The sequence below is a fragment of the Protopterus annectens genome, chromosome 1.part1 (genome assembly GCF_019279795.1).
Source record: "Protopterus annectens isolate FY-2018-M chromosome 1.part1, PAN1.0, whole genome shotgun sequence".
NCBI classification, from domain to species: Eukaryota; Metazoa; Chordata; order Ceratodontiformes; family Protopteridae; genus Protopterus; species Protopterus annectens.
Window position 1 is genome coordinate 1,346,119,856 of NC_056726.1, and position 16,873 is coordinate 1,346,136,728.

A 16,873-nucleotide genomic window follows, 5' to 3' on the forward strand; every position below is an offset into this window, starting at 1 on the left:
CTAGGTTGGCCAAGCATTTTTCCCCTAGGAAAATTTTCACTAAAATGGCTGTTCCATGGAGCAAGCTTTTGACAATTAGGATTTGACAAATAGGTGTTCAAACGAAAGGGTTTTCGCTCAAATGATATAGACCCATCAGGTTTGGATAGTATCCCAATAAATGTTTGGAAATTAGTCAAGCAGTAGCTGGTTAATATCTGGAAAAAATAACTTAATAGACTCTTGGAGGTGGGTCCGCTACTGGAAACTGGAAGAAGGCAGTAGTGATAAGGGTATTAAAGGAAGGGCAGAACCCAGGTGACCTGGCTGCCTGCAGACCAATCTCAATATTAAATCATGACTGTAAATATTTGTCTCTTACAGCGAAAACTATTGCTTAAGTACTCACGCATCTCATGCATAGAGAGGGTTTGTAGAAGGGCGACAAACATTCAATAACATACACAAGACTACTTTTTCAAAAAAAAAAAAAAAAACAAAGCAGAGAATGAAAGTTTCCCATTTCTAATGGTAAGCCTTAATGCCAAAAAGGAATTTAAGACAGAATGGAAATATATGCTGAGATTCTTGAATACATAGGGTTACATTAGAAAACACTACACCTGTTGGACACAGTATAACAAGGGGCTAAAATGGTGGTCAAAATACTGGGCAAATTTTCAGAGGACTTTATGCTAATTAGAGGTACCAGGTAGTGATGTCCCTTGTCCCCTCACCTATTTGGCCTGTACATAGAACTGTTGGCATCAAGGATTAGACAAGCCACTATACAGGAATAGCCTTGGGCTGGCTACTCACAGAAAATAGCCCTCTTCGCGGACAATGTAATAGTATATTTAATTAAGCCAGAAATAGATCTTCTGCTTGTTTTGCCCTCTTGAAGGGGTTTCAGAGTATTCTTGGGTATTAAATAAATGACACTGTGATCAGGTCAGTAGCCATTAATTTCCATCCAACATCTGAGCTATTTCAGATTTTCTCTTACCTCTGGGGGCATGACAAATTAAAGTATCTAAGAGTATTAATTAAAGAAAAAAACAACCAGGTAGCAAAAGAAAAAGTGGGAAGAAACTAGGAGAAGAATTCAGAAAATAACAACAGGTGCTGAGCTTATACAACTAGACCCAGACAATAAAATGCAGATAATTAAAATGTTCATGGTACCCTTTGTATTATACGTAAGCCAGGCATATCTCTACATACCAGAGGAGGATTACTGGAATGGAGCAATAGTAGAGCTCAAAACACTGATATGGGAAGGCAGGAAACTGAGAATCAAATGGGATAAACGTATGTTACCCACAAATCAGGCAGGGCAGGAGCTTCCCCATCTGTAAGATTATTATAAAGTTACAACGAATCTGCCCAGACACGATTCCTATACCTACTCCAAGTTGAAGAACACTACCCCCTTCTGGAAACAGTTTGAACTTGCTAGCATGCAACATATATATATATATATACACAACAAAGACAGGGTGTGTGGGCAAGGATTGGACAAAATAACCATACTACATACTTGGATAGCTATCCCTCCTCTATGATCAAAAATGTTAGCCCAAAAATGCTATAGACCTTGGCAGACAGAAGTATATCCACTAGGTTTTAGGACAAGTGCAATTTAGAAAGGGAATATAGTAGAGATCTGTCATCTGTGGATCCGAACACAGCTAGAACTAATACAACTGGAGCAGATCAGGGTGGGGGGAAAGTTTGTTGGATGGAAGGAAGAAAGGGGAGTTTTAAGCCTACCAAACATATATTATCTGCAGTACCAGGGTTATTATCGCAATACATTACTAGGTAAAAAAACATTCAGTGCAAAGGGGGACACTCCAGAACTAATACAGGTTTTCATTGAACCAAGCAGAGGAAAGGCTAGTTTAAAACTCCTGGTGGGCACAGGGTACAAAGAATCAAAGCAAACATTGCAGTGAGTGGCTATAAGGCGCTAAAACATAAGAAGAATAGGAAGATCATGTTGGAAGTGAATCAGGTGGAGGGAATGCAAATCTGCTTTGCCCCGGATTTGCCACAAAGCCCAGAAGATTTAGAATTTTTTTGTGGAAATATTTGCATAGGCATTTTTACATCCCCATCTAAACTGAACAAGATGTTTCCAACTACTCTGGTTAGTTGTTAGAAATGCTATTAGCCATAGGGGATAAACTGGGAGCATGCCTTCTGGGATTTCCCAGAACAATGGAATTATATACGACAGACCAAGGCGCTCCTGTCTCGAATTTGTGGAATGGACATTCAGTTAACCAAGGGGACTTTTTTACTAAACACCCATATGCAGCTAAAGGTATAGCTAGAAAGAAACAACTTCTCTATCTGTTCAAACTGGCAGCAAAAAAGAACATAACGAGGTACTGAAAATCTGTTTCCTCCTTGAATATTAATCAAGTTGTAGAAATAATAAACTGCACCCACTGTGCCAAGAACAAGAATAAACTCTAGAGTACTGTAAGTGTAATTATAATGATAACTACAACCATAACTGTAACTATGTCTAACTACCACTCTTACTACAAGTACACACTGAAGACGAAATACTACAGTAGATTAACACCCTATACACTGAGAAAGTCAGTGAAGGAAGATGGTGGCAAGCACCCTAGGGATTAAGTTCAACAGTTCAATAAAAAAAAGAGGAATTAAGTCAGATAAACAGCTAAGTAACAAATATCATGATCTAAATGATCTAACAGACTGTTATTTGACTAAAAAGTCACAAATGTGAGGTTGCTATAGTGAAACTGCGGTGGAGCACTTTTCTGCTACTAAGATATTGCTGCTTACCATCAAGGTGGCAAACAACATCTGGGGTAGCTAGGGGGACAGAGGGCTTATGTGAATTAATAATTATTTAAGGGGCTTGAGGCCAGAGTACTCTGTGTGTGCCATATCAGATCTGAGCAATGGCTCAAGAGCAAAGAAGTTAGATCAGATGGATGGAATGAATAGGAGCATCACTTCTGAGTGTCAAAATACTCAAAAGTTTCTTTTTATACCTTAACCCATCCTAATAATGTTACTGCACAAAAACACTTGCATTGGCATGTATTACAATTTCAATAAGTTTCATATAATATAATATTTAGTGTGCCACTACATAAGATAATTGTGTTGCCCTAATGATTAGTTCTTACAATTGTTTTCCAGTTCCCTATAATTTCTCATTAAACTGGGTGACTCTAGTCATTATCTTTCTTTCCTGCTAAAACTTATAATTACATACAAATGTGGAAATGCATAGTTTTTAGAATTCTTTATTGATGACAATAATATGTAGTCACTAAGAGATTGATGCAATACAGAATTTAAAGTACTTTTATAATTCTTTAAAATTCACTTTCAGGTGTCCACAGTATTTCACATTATGAATGTATGTGTAAAACTCTGGTTGTGCTTGCACAGAAGTCACCAAACATTCTGTTTCCATTTGACATTGTTGCCTAAGGACATTTCATAAAGTAATAGTCTTTCGTAATGAACTACATTGATCTAAGGAATAATTTCAAATGAAGTTGTGAATGATTAGTCTTCTTGGTGTATATAATGGCATGTGTCATTCATGATAAAGTGAGCGCTAAAATTTATGTCAGCAAGTATGAAAAAAAAAAACAATAATGACATAAAACAACCATGCTTGTATGGGCATAAAATAAGAACCTTATTTTGCAAGTATTTCCTTTGGCTTTCTAATGTTGTATTTATCTTACCTTTCCATTTGGCAAAAGTCTTCTAATTTCTATTCTGTCTAAATGCCAGGCAGAATTTAAGCCTTTACTGTTGTGCCCGATACGAATCTTTTCAAGTGTGTCTCCAACATCTTCCATCTAGGTAAGATCAAGTAAAAAAAAAACATGAATAATTCTAAACAATAAATGAGTCCCATTATTGTGACATGCTATTCATCTCCTTACATACTGAACATATAAACATACATACAGATATTTTAAGCATGGGCTTTAATGCTCCTGTAGCCTGCCAGTATACCAAAACACTTGTTCTCATAATTAGTGTCCAGGATGTTCTTAAAATATCTAAACTAGTACTTGCCTTAATGTAATTTGGTAGTCTGTTTCATGCATCAGCTGCTCTCTCAGAGAAGCAATTAGTACACTTCTTATTCCTATAGAATCTTCTACATAGGTTGTATGATGATTCTCCAGTACTTTTTGAAAAGCCCAAAGAGTCCCAGAAATAGTTGTCTCTAAATGCCCTATATACCTGAATAAAATCTCCTCTTAGATATCTATAAGAGACACTGTACAAATTAAGATATTTCAGTCTTTCATAATAACTTAAATTTTCACATACATGGATGCCTTGGTATATTTTTGCTGTACTCTTTCAGTTTACTCATGCTTGTTTTCTTATAAAGTTTCTTTATTGTTATTCCATACTCAAGTTTGGGTCTAATGTAATTGACAAACAATGACAGTTCTATAATTATCATTAACCAACTGGTTGATATGTTTAGAAAAACTCAAAGCTGGATCTACCCATACACCCAGGTCCTTAAATGAATCTACAATTTCAATTACTGTGGGTTGCATTAAATATTCACCTTTCAATTTATGTCTCCCAAATCTCTTATGCTTAGTTTTTGATGTATTTATCAGCATATTATTTTCTTGTGTACAAATGGTCAGTTTAATCAAGTTCTTTTGCATACATGTCTTTTCTGTAACACTTGTGATCAGTTTACCCAATTTCAGGCCATCTGCGTATAGACTACAGAACACCTCAGATGAAAAAGTTAGTTCTGAAAGATATAATCTAAACAAGTAAGGGCCTAGGACAGAGCCCTATGGGATACCCTGACTGTAAGCAAGAATTTCACCTGTCCAATTGCTGTGTGATACTTGCCATGTCCTATTTGTAAGCCATGCAGTTATCCATCTTATCAAGAGTACATCAATACCTATTTGTTCCAGTTTATTGATCAGTGTTTTGTGTATGAATTTGTCAAATGCTGAAGTTATTACTACATAAATTACATCAGAGCATAATTTTTCATTCATAGCTGTTATTATGTTATTATAGAACATTATGTTACATATGGCAATAGATCTAGTTGATATATGGTTTCAAGTCCCAACCTATCCATTTTTGACAATAACTTATCCAATATTACCTTCTCCATTATTTTTTAAACAAAATGAAATTAGACTTAAGGGTCTATATGTCCTACTCCCCTTTCCCTTAAAGACAGGTTTAATAAGTGCATATCTCCAATCTTGAGGAATCTCCCCATATTTATATGACCTAGTAAAAGATATAATGGTAGTGTAAGTTTTTGCTGAAGTGTTCTCAGGTCATTATTACTAATTCTGTCTCTTCCCTGTGCTTTGTTTGGATCCAATTTGTGCAGTTTGTTTTAATATAATCTAATTTGATTCCGGTTTCTGCAGTTACCTGGATATCACTAGGACAATTTATCACCCCCCTTTGTAGAGCCAAACTGTTTTCCATAAGCTTTTGTAAATATATCTATAATCTGTTGTGTCTGAGAATAAATTTTAGAATGTACACACAGTTTATCAGTTTGTATGTCTTTACCCCTTCCACATCTTATGTATCTATAAAAAGTTTTCCTATTATGCTCAATATCTTTATATAAATTTTCTTCAACTTTTTCTTGAGCTTGTCTCACACTATGCTTAAGTTGTTTGCCCAGCTTGTTTATTTCCATTTTCAAAGTTGTAGTTCGACCTCTCTTCGGTTTCTTATATTTTTTGTCTCTCACCTTAATCAGGTATCTTGTTCTTAGGGAAATATACTCCCCTGATGTTGTATGCCTAGATTGGGATTTATTTTTTTGCACTCAATTTCTCTTTCAAAACTTTCCATATTCCATCTGCAGTTTTTCCACTGAACATATCACTCCAGTTAGTTTTATATAGTGATTGTTTTGCTTGTATATAATCTGTAATTAAATCTTCTATGGATTGATTTAGATTTCTACAGGCAGAATTAATCTAGCAATAAATTTACCTTTATAATCCCATGATCACTACATATCAACCGTGGTAAAACTTGACTTGAAGTAACTGTAGTTTCTTTAGGAACATGAACAATGTTTAGTATGTTCTGTTCCCTGGTAGTTTTTTCTACAATCTGAAGCAATTGTTGTCCCGAACATACATTGTGAATAATTTCTTTACTAATGTTGTTGAATCAATATTATTCCAGTCTGTTTCTGCTAATTTAAGTCTCCAGCTAATATTATTCTTCCCTCCTGTGTTTCATGCAAGAAATGTATGACTTCTTCTAGGTCATCAGTACTTGACTTTGATGGTCTATATACTCCAACAATTGTTATATGTTCCCGGGTTGTCTTAATTGTCACAGTTGTACAATCTATAGTATTGGTGTTATCACTGAACATGTAATAATCACAGGTCTCATAACTACCTTTAATCCCTATCATAACACCTCCATTTGATTTTTTTTTGTTAGAATGTCTATTACAGTAAAACATAGGATATTTGTACAGTCAAGTAACTTCACTGTTTAGTACAATTCCCCAGAGAACAGAAGTACTAGTGCTATTTACCTTGAGAAGACTTAATAAAGTTGTAAAGGGGTGTGCATGTCCATGACTAATAACAATGGCACAGTACTTAAGAAGCAGTTATACTAAGCACACAAAATGGTTCAACTTCATAAGACTACATATAAAAAATCCCGAATAAAAAAGAAAATAAACATAAAAGCCTGAAATGTAAGAATCATTATAAACTACAAAAAATTTTATTTTATTACTTTTGTTAGCTCAGTACGTGAACTGGTCTGAAGACTTTTTTCAGATGTGAGTCAGGTCAGGAGACATAGGCAGTGAGAAACAATAACACAAACAAGCAAAGAAGACAACATCATCTTTTGGTGAGCTGGGAATACACTTTTCAGTTAATAGTTAAACACACTACTGCATGTTTATTGTAACTACAAGGTCAGACTATTTTGGATCTAAGGAAATGCCTGTTTTTTTTACAATGATACCGTCCATCTCTCTCCAATTGTTATAATAAGTGTGTGCATGTGTGTGTTTGTGTGCGTATAATGTGTATGTAAATGTGTGTGTGTGTGTGTGTGTGTGTGTGTGTGTGTGTGTGTGTGTGTGTATGCATGTGTGTGTGTGTGTATGCGTGTGTGTGTGTGTGTGTGTGTGTGTGTGTGTGTGTGTGTGTGTGTGTGTGTGTGTTCAGGTTGCTCTCTTTTCAGACATTTCTATTTCAGGACTTTGAAGCAGACACAAAATATCTGCAACAAATATTCCTCTTCTCTGACTCCACAGTACCTGATAGGGCTTGAGTGATATGCCTAGGAGTTGCAGCATGGAGAAGTGGCAGATAAGTCAGGGGGAGCATTGGGAACTGATCAAAAACACTGAAAAGGTTCGGCAGGAGAGATGCCCATAAAACCTTTTCTGTTTCTTAAAAATAAGATTAATTATTGGAAGAAAGAAACATAAATATTTTGTAAATGGAATATCTATGCTTAGAACAATTGTTAACAAAAGGTAAGGGGGTAGGGGGTTGTTTTAACTGTGTGAGTTATAGTATGTATTCAGGATGATGACAAGCTGAAATAGACAAAGACACTATAAAAGAGTAAAGTATGAGTTCATGACTTTATGGCCACTAACAACAGCCATGTTCTTTCTAAACAGCAAGCCATGAGCTGAGTCAATGATTAAATGGATGGATACTTGGCATTGACTCTGATTGGTTCTAAGATCTAACCATCAAAAAGGAAACAAGAAAGGAGATGGTGACAAGTAAAAGTTAAAATGTAACTGGGTAATGAAACAAGGTAACTAGTGGAATAAACTCAGGAATTTCATGTATGTGCTTGAAACAAATAATTATGAAGTGATTAGACTACACGTGGCAGTCTAAAGTGAAAGAATGAATGGGACATAATTTGCAAAACTAAAATTTACCTTGGTACCAGGGGAATAAATTGGACAAAAGCATATAAAGAATAAGGTGTGAATGGAAAAACAGAACTACTGAGAATGATAATAAAGTGGAACTTAGGGGAGAGAGGAAACAAAAAGAAAAGAGGAAAAGAAGAAAGCACTATAAATGAGTAATGATTTAAAAATAAAAAGAATATGACCTGGAATTTATGAGGGAGGGAGGGAGAGAGAGGGAGCTGTATATAGTTTTTACAACTGAGTTACACAAAGATAATAAAAAAGATAAAAATATATCAATGCAATCCAATAAAATCATGAGAAGAAAGATGAAAATAAAAGGATCATTCAACCATATTCTTAAAATGGGGATTAGGTTAATGGGTGCCAAACAAAAGCAGGAATATAAATGGCATTAAACATGTTAACTTGAAATGCAAACAGAGTCACAGATAAGGGTGAAAGGCAGAAAACATTGAAATATGTTAGATGGGCTGAAGTGGGAGTGGTCATGCTCCAGGATATGCATTTATGAAAGAAGGGCATACAGAGCTGGTAAGAATCCATGTAGAAGCGATAGAGGAAAGAAGAAGAGTCATAACATCGATAAAAAAGGGAGTGTCATCGTTTACTGAAGAACAGAAAGTAGACAATCAGGGCAGATATATACCGAACAAGGGATACTGGAGACAGAGTAAGCAGACAATAGGAAACATGTACATTCTTCAAAGAATAATAATAAAAAAAAAAGAACTGACTAAGATTATGTCAGACGTAATAGAGTTTCACCAAGGAGTCCTGATACCGCCTGGGGTCTGGAACCTGATTAGAGGGACAAATGATGTCAGCTGATGTCCTACAGTTTGGATTATTTCATTGGAGGAAAAGTTATTGTGAAAATATTAAAAGCATATGGAATAGTAAGCATGGTAGCTGGAATGGATAATAAGAAGGACTTTAACTTTTACTAAGGATAATATGAATCCCGGTCAAATTTAACTACAACCAAGGAACATGAGTACATGGTAGAGGATATTAAAAAAAATCCTAGAATGTTATCAGATCATGCTACAGTTAGGATAGAACTAAAAGGACAAGAAATAGGAGATGGAGACAGGGACTGAAGATTTAGTGCAGGATGCTTAAAGCATAAGAAAAAAAGAGAAGAGACACAGCAGTAGGTCAGGGCAAATAAAAGAAAGATGGGAAAATCACATGGACCTGATTAGAGAATGGGTGATAGTCACGTGGACCTGATTAGAGAATGGGCGATAATCACATAGACCTGGTTAGAAAATGGGGGATAATAAAGGGGGGAATAAGACAAGAAACAGAAGTAGAGGAAAGATGAATTTTGTGGCTGAGTAGATTCAAGAGGATGAAAAAGGGATAAATGAGCAATTTGGAAGAAAGGGGTAGGGAAATGAGTGATGAGGACTTGACAGAACTGCGGGAGTTGAAGAGTAAATGGAAGATTATATGGAGCAACAAACAGAGAGGAAAAAATAGTCCTTGGAATGTTACATTTTGAGAATATACCCAAGGCACAAACGATTTTAGGCAAAGGACAGTGATAAAGAGGAAAGGTCCCAGATCAAGGACTCAGTAATTATTTACAATTATTTTTTGTAGATATTTTGAGTCTTTATATGCATGAAAACATGAGAAAGGAGATTTATTATTGAAAGAAGGAATAATTTTAGTAGGTTTGAAGACACCCAGACTAACTCTAGAAAGGGTGAGAACCAGATTAGACCAGTAACATTACAGGAAATAGATTAACATATATTTAAAAAACCAGCAGGTAAGTCTCCAGGGTAGAATCTCAACAGTAGAGTGGAAACAGGCTAAGCAAAATGTGATTTCATTTTGATACAGGGCATTTAATGATAAACTGAAACAAAACAGAATAGCAGACTCTTAGAGGAAAGGGTAAGGACCCAGCCAATCCTAGCTCTTGCTGACCCTCTGTGGTACTTAACCATGACTATAAGGTATATGTGTCCATATTGGATAATGGACTGGCAAGGCTCCTACCAAGGATAATCAAAATGGATCAGTGTGGGTTTGTTCAAGGGAGGCAAACATTTGATAATATATTAAGGACTCATATGATGCATAAAGATGCTGAAGAGGAAACTAAGAGTCTGGTGTTAATTGAACTGAATGCTGAAAAGGCACTTGGATATGGTACTTTGGAGGTATTTAGAGGAAATAATGTACAATATTGAGTTTCCAATGGACATTATTAGAAGGTGTAGGAAATATATGACTCAACAGCCAGGATAAAAATAAATGGCAGATTAGCTCTGAAAATTAAAACTTGATGGGGGATGGGACAATACAAGATAAAGTTCCACATTATCCCCCCACCCCCAACTATTTACTGCATATTTGGAGGCACTAGTATAGAAATTAAGGTAGTCAGAAGTAAGGTGATGGGAATGGTGTAGTGGAAAAAAAAGTTGCCAATGTCGACCAATGATGTAATCTAATATAATACAAGGTCAGAGACAGATATTCCAGTGATATATGGTATATTAAGGCAGTTTGCTCTAGTACTGGGCTACAACATAAATGAAGAAAAAAAATGCAATATGCATTTATTATGTCTCCACATTCAATTTAGTACACAAGCACCCATATCTATGAGTCATAACATATTAAAATATGTAGGAGTATGGATGGCAAGTAACTCAGGGAATTCTCCAAATACGACATGAGAAGACGTTAAGAATAAGATTTATATTATAACAAAAAGGTGGAGAATATTAAGAACTGTAAAAATGTTTATTGCCACTTTGATTTTGTATGAGTACCAGGAAGGGGACTTTGGTATCAAATATGGAAAGATGTCATGAAATATATATGGAATAATGAAAGACGTGGAGTATATTGGTTAAAAATAACACATCCATAGCTGGGATTTTATGAGTAGGGCAATGGGAGCATTTGCATTTCTTGATGCTATAATAAGGTTAATCAGGTGAATATATAAGAGAGCAGAGGAAAAAAATTAAAGTGGGAGGGTTCCTCTCTCTGATATATTGTGTCTGAACAGATAAACCAAGCAAGAATGTCCACCTTCCCTTGTTATTTGCTTTACATTTAGAGCCACTGGCAAAGAAAATAAAAAACACAGAAATTCAAGGATATAATCAAGAAAAGTTGACTATATTTGCAGATGATATTAATTTTTACTGGATAAAATCAGAAAAGGATGTCTCAGTGCTACAGAATATTTTAGACAGTTTCAAGTCGTATTAGGATAAAAAATTAATGAATACAAAACAAAGGCTATAGCTGTAGACTATGTAAACACATAGCTGTAGACTATGTAAACACATGAACTGGTTCAGCAATACTCATATTTATGGGGAACAATAAATAAAAAATATAATATAAAATATTGCAAAATAAGTATAGGAACAAATCAGAAGAGGTTAGAAAAGATTGGAAAGAGAGACTGGATAAGCAATTCACAAAGAAACAATAAGAAAACATATGTATGGCACCCCCAATTTGCAACATAGTCTACAAGATTTAGGATTTTTGATTGGAAGTGTTTGCATAAGCATTTTTATACCCCAAGCAGACTCCAAAGAATTTTTCCTCAGGTAGACGGCAAACATCGGAGGTGTAATGGGGCAGAAAGAGGGAGTATAACAATTGGCAGGCTCTACAGAGTACTCTATCAAAAATATTGGGTGAGCAAATGGGTAGAACTATGGATAATTTTTCTGAGCTGGGATACAGGATCTGAATTGCCTAAGATGTAGTATGGCATTGCTGAGTTTAATTCTGGTGGTTGCCAAAAAATAATGACTAGAAAATGGAAGTCAAAGTCTAAACAAACTGTATTAGAGTACTGAATATTGTAACAGTGATAAACAAAGTGGGAGTGGGATCTTTAGGAAAAGTGTAGGAGCAAATTACATAGAAAAAAATGGAAACTGTGGGAACAGTATAAGCAAAATAATGTTTTGGTGGAGGAGTGGGGTTAAAGGGAAGGCAGGAATTGATCAATTTATTTAATATTGGATTACTAATATTTATACAAAAGAATGTATGGCATGCATAATGTTTGAAACTGGGAACATGTTAATACAGTTTGCTTTCTTTTATATAAATGTACGTCTGCCTATGTTTTCAGTGGTAATTTAATAAAGGCATTAAAAATGATAGAACCATTAGAAGGGGAGGGGTTAGCATAATGGTTAACGTTTTTACCTCAGAGATACAAGGTAGATGACTTGATGACTCTGACCTCTGGTTATTGGCTAGACTTGTAACATTCTGTAGGCTGATAGGCTAGTATTTGCCAATGAGCCTATAAAAGGGATGGATAGCAGTATGATATCTGCAAAAGCACCATACAGCATCTCAGATTAGGTTGGGATATTATCTTCAGAATAAAAAAAACATGAACTGAAATGGAACTGGTTATCATTTAAGCAAGGTGGAGTTAATTCAAGAATGCAAAGACTGACTATATGGACACAGGCAATTGATTTAGATAATCATATAATCATACAAGGAGGTTAAGGTTAATATTAGGGACCCAATTTGACACTCTAATGGTGATGGAGTTTCAGGTATGGAAATTAGAATTACGGCCTATGGGACTGCAAAACAAAATGGTGGACTTGACACTAATGTGATATAAAGGTGGCAGGAAAGAGAAGTAAGGATATAGTATTGGGCACGGTTAAGAAGAAGATAGAGGAGAATGGAATGGGAAGAATGCAGGGAACAATAGAAACTAAAAGGGAGACATATAGAATATAGGGGTATATATCACATTCTGTGCAAGTATGATGCCGAGATAAAATAGAGAAGACTTGAGATGCCAGGCATAATGAAAATTTTGACAGACACAAGAACAGAAGAGGGTAGCCAGTGTCAGTACATGCAGAAGTGAGTCCAGAAAGGTGGGGAGTGAATGGCCAAAAGACTGGACTTATATAAACTAAGTCCGAGTTGCCATTTCTCAGAATGTTTCCTTTTCTCTAAGGTATGGTGATTTTGAAGTTGGTATATATGGTGTGTGGGGGGTGCAAGGGGGCTTGCCCTGCTTCAAAAAGAAGTTTTAAGGAGAAGAGCAATTTCTGAGATTTGCTCCTCTCTGGGTTTTCAGTCTTTTTCTTTCATCTTTTCTGCACTCAGCATTTTGAGTGCTGACATTTCAACAGGGAGTCACAGAAGAGACTAACTATAAAAGTTTAGCAAGAAGGTTGTATAAGGCACTAAGTCAGTAACACATACGTGGTAGGGAATGTCACACCTCTAGCAGCCTACATATATTCTTGCATTCTATAGCATTTTCAGAAAAATCAACTTAAAAAGCATAGGATCAACAAATGTAAATACTTTGTGAACAATAAAAGCTGTTAAAACTGTACAAATAGCAATGTTATCAGTACAAAATATTCTTTACTGTGATAATAGTCATTATATTCATATTTTTTCCATAAATACTATAACATAATGATAATGCACACAAACTCAAACTTATATGTGTGCTAAACCTTCACAAATAAATTGTCATAGCTTGATAACTGCACAACCTAGGCATATACTGTTATACCACTTTTCTTAACTAGACCTGAACTTTCACATAACAGCAAGAAAGTCCTCTGAGTACATGTTTATTGAGATATTTACAGAAACGACCAGTTGTATAATTAGCAATATAAATAACATTAGATATCTCTCAGGATGTGCAACTTAATTATTAATAACAGATTTATTTAACAACATTAAAGGTTTTACTAAATTTTATTAGCTGCAAAGTCACTTAGTTAAAGAAGCCAGAGTCAAAAAGGGTCCATCCATTTTGTAAGGATTGGGGTCCTATTAACCGTATGTGTATATTCTTTGGGAAAGTTCAGAAACATAAATTTTCCTTTGCTTTTTTTTTTTACAGCAATATGGGTTTAATACTAAACCCAAAAAAAGTAATGCTTTATTAAAAGGAAAGCTAGGAGGATTATTTATTTATTTATTTATTTACTTATCTGTCACTTATTTAATATCTGTTTACCAGGATAGTTTGATAGGCAGGAAATTGGAACATGTATCTGAACACAGAGGTAGGTGGAGAAATGCTGGAAGACAGGGTGAGGATTAAACATGTGATTGAAGTTAATAAAGGAGTTATATTGTTTAGTACAAGTGTGATACAGGGAATTTGTGTCAGTAAACGGATAGCTTTGTGATGGACATTTTAGTATTTTTTTAATTTTTGGTCCTTAATGTCTGCCATTCATCAGCCCCCCCTCACAATATTTTGGATCAGTTGCTCCTCCCCACTTGGTGGGAGCTGTCCCCAGTTCATGCATTCCCATGTGGTGGGATTCAATCATATGGTCATCATCCAGGCATCTATCAGGTCATTTTGTATTATGCTGCATTTATATATTCCCAACAGAATACCATTGCATTCAAGGGAGGCATGCATCAGTCATTCACTGCAATGTGCATGCCACTGTATGCAACTCAACCAAAATTATGTTCCTTTTAGACAGCATGCCTATTACCCTGGTCACTGTTTGTGGTTCAATCAAGAAGGTGTGTCCAAGCAAGTGACCTATTCTAGTCATTCCCCTGGATGAGTAAACTGGCAAAAGCTAATCACTGCCACTCCCCCCCTACTGCCTGACTCCTCCAGTTCTCGAGCTATTAACAGAGCTCAGGTCATCTGGATCATAGCCAGGGATTTGTCTCTCCATGCCACAGATCCTACAGTGTGGAACATTTTATGGAAAATTTGGATGGTGATCTGAGACAGTATTCTTTTTGTTTGTTTGTTGTGGTCCATGTTTTAAAACATGTTATTTATGTATAAAGTATCACTAAAGTTTTTATTTCTTTCTAAAGTTCATTTAACTTGGCTTGCATTGTTAAAGCTTGTGTATTTCTAAGTAACAGCCCCTTGCTCTTATTCCCATAAAAGCAATGAGGATGAAATACTGCTAAGAAATTACCTCTCAAGTACAACTCAACATAACCCCCAACAACAGGAGCATACACTTGTGCAAAAATACAATCCAGATACGATTTCTTTCCTCCACATATAAGTTTGGATAGAATACAGATAATGGATAAACATTTTTGAGTTTGCACAGCCTAGAAGTCCATTTCTTCAAGTCATCAACATTATGAAGCAGTACCAGATCTCAGACATGTTTGGACATCAATGTAAGATATCACTAATGTCAACTCAGATGAAAATAACAGGGCCACATCTATGCCTAACTCCTCAGAATAGTGGGTGCCTGGTCTGAATCTGCTAATCCTTCCAATACTTAACAGCAGTAGTTTCTATGGCAAAGAAAGATACAGTCTTGGAATACAAATATATCTAATCTACTTTGTCAAATGTTCCCTCACTGGTCCAAACTTTTTTTCCAGGTGAAAGAACGTCATGAAAATTCAACAAGGCATAGGGCTCACCTCTAGAATTTATATCAGCATTTCTGACTTTAAACTATAATCCAGATCCTCTGTAGAAGATACAACTTTAAACACTAATTTACAAAGGACAGAGACTATGCTACAAGAAGGAATAAAAACATGAAATATTAACTTTGGATCATAAATGCTTTGAACTATACTTCTGAACTATGACTTGCTAAACTTCTTCTAAGTTGTTTTGCCTGGACAGCAAGACGTTGCTGTGAAGTGAGCTTGTGTATCTGAGATGTAATCATGTGTTGATTTTAGGATATAGATTGCATCAGTATCTGCCCTCTGGTTATTTTATAGTTTTAATTGAAGCAAGCCTTTCTGTATAGCATCACACGATTCCTCAATGGATGTTACTTAAGTGAAAGAGCCAAGCAGCATACAAACCTCTTCTCTTCAGTCCCTTACACTAGACAAATATGAATATGACTTTATTGTAGCCAATGAGGGTGTGAATGACTTGAAAGGTTTAGCCCTAAGGGTGATGTGGAAAAAGGCATGTTGGCTGTCACTATTAATATTTGAAATGCAAATAAGGTACTGATTCTGGTTGGAATCCTTCCTTCACCAAGACTGATCCCTCCATACAATGTAACAAAAATAGGCTTTATCAATTGGCCAGGTTGTTGGTGTCATTCTATGGGAATCCAATGTCAGGGTGGGATGGTTGGCAGTCTGGCTTACATCACTAGATATGGCCTGTACCTCTCATTCCAAGTCTCCTGCATACTGGCAAAAGCACTTGCTACCCCCATATTGCCTTTTTAGGCAGAGTTCAGTTGATGGATGTTCCAACCTAGATGATGATAATGTAATAAGGCCAAAGTCAAACTCAAATAATAATCGTTCTACTCACTGCCAGAAGTCTTAATTTTAAATTTCCTGAGCTTGAGGCTCTCCTCTACCTTGAACACATCCAGGTGTGTAGCAACTGATATTTGATTTAAGTACAAAAACTACATTGTCTCTATACCAAGGTTCTGCACATAGTATACATTCAAGGCCTTCTGGAAACTATGGGTGAGCCATATTTGTCAATGACAATATCATGTCTGGATAGATACCCAGAGACCCATATACTGGGCTGACTGAGCTTCAATGTATCATGAACAAAACAAATTATCAACTTGTAGCCTTCTTTAGTATACCCTCAATGACTCCAGATAACCATGATAGATTTCTAAAAGTACTCGAGTAATTGTCTATTTCTAAAACTCCCTTAGAATGGAGAGTTATATCTATCCTTCCATTAGCTAGGACATGTAGACATCAATAGTTGGGTACATCCTGAAATGTTTAGACATAATAAACAAAAAGTGCCTGGAACAGATAGTCAGTGTGCCAATCAGTGGTCAAAATATTCTGGAAATGGTTCTAACTAACTTAGCCTGTATACTTACCACCCTTCTAATTACTCCATCCTGGTTAAATTTGACCACAAACTTACAATCTTCTCCTTCAAAATGTCTA

General features: G+C 35.7%; 1 protein-coding gene across 3 annotated transcripts in view; it reads right to left on the bottom strand.

Moving 5' to 3' along the window:
• LOXHD1 (lipoxygenase homology PLAT domains 1) overlaps positions 1 to 16,873 on the bottom strand; it is a 2,432,812-nt gene that overhangs the window by 768,514 nt on the left and 1,647,425 nt on the right. For all 3 annotated transcript variants that reach the window (XM_044082024.1, XM_044082018.1, XM_044082011.1), the window contains one exon: positions 3,729 to 3,845. In XM_044082024.1, the coding sequence (XP_043937959.1) occupies positions 3,729 to 3,845 (117 nt within the window). The remainder of the gene's footprint in view (positions 1 to 3,728; positions 3,846 to 16,873) is intronic.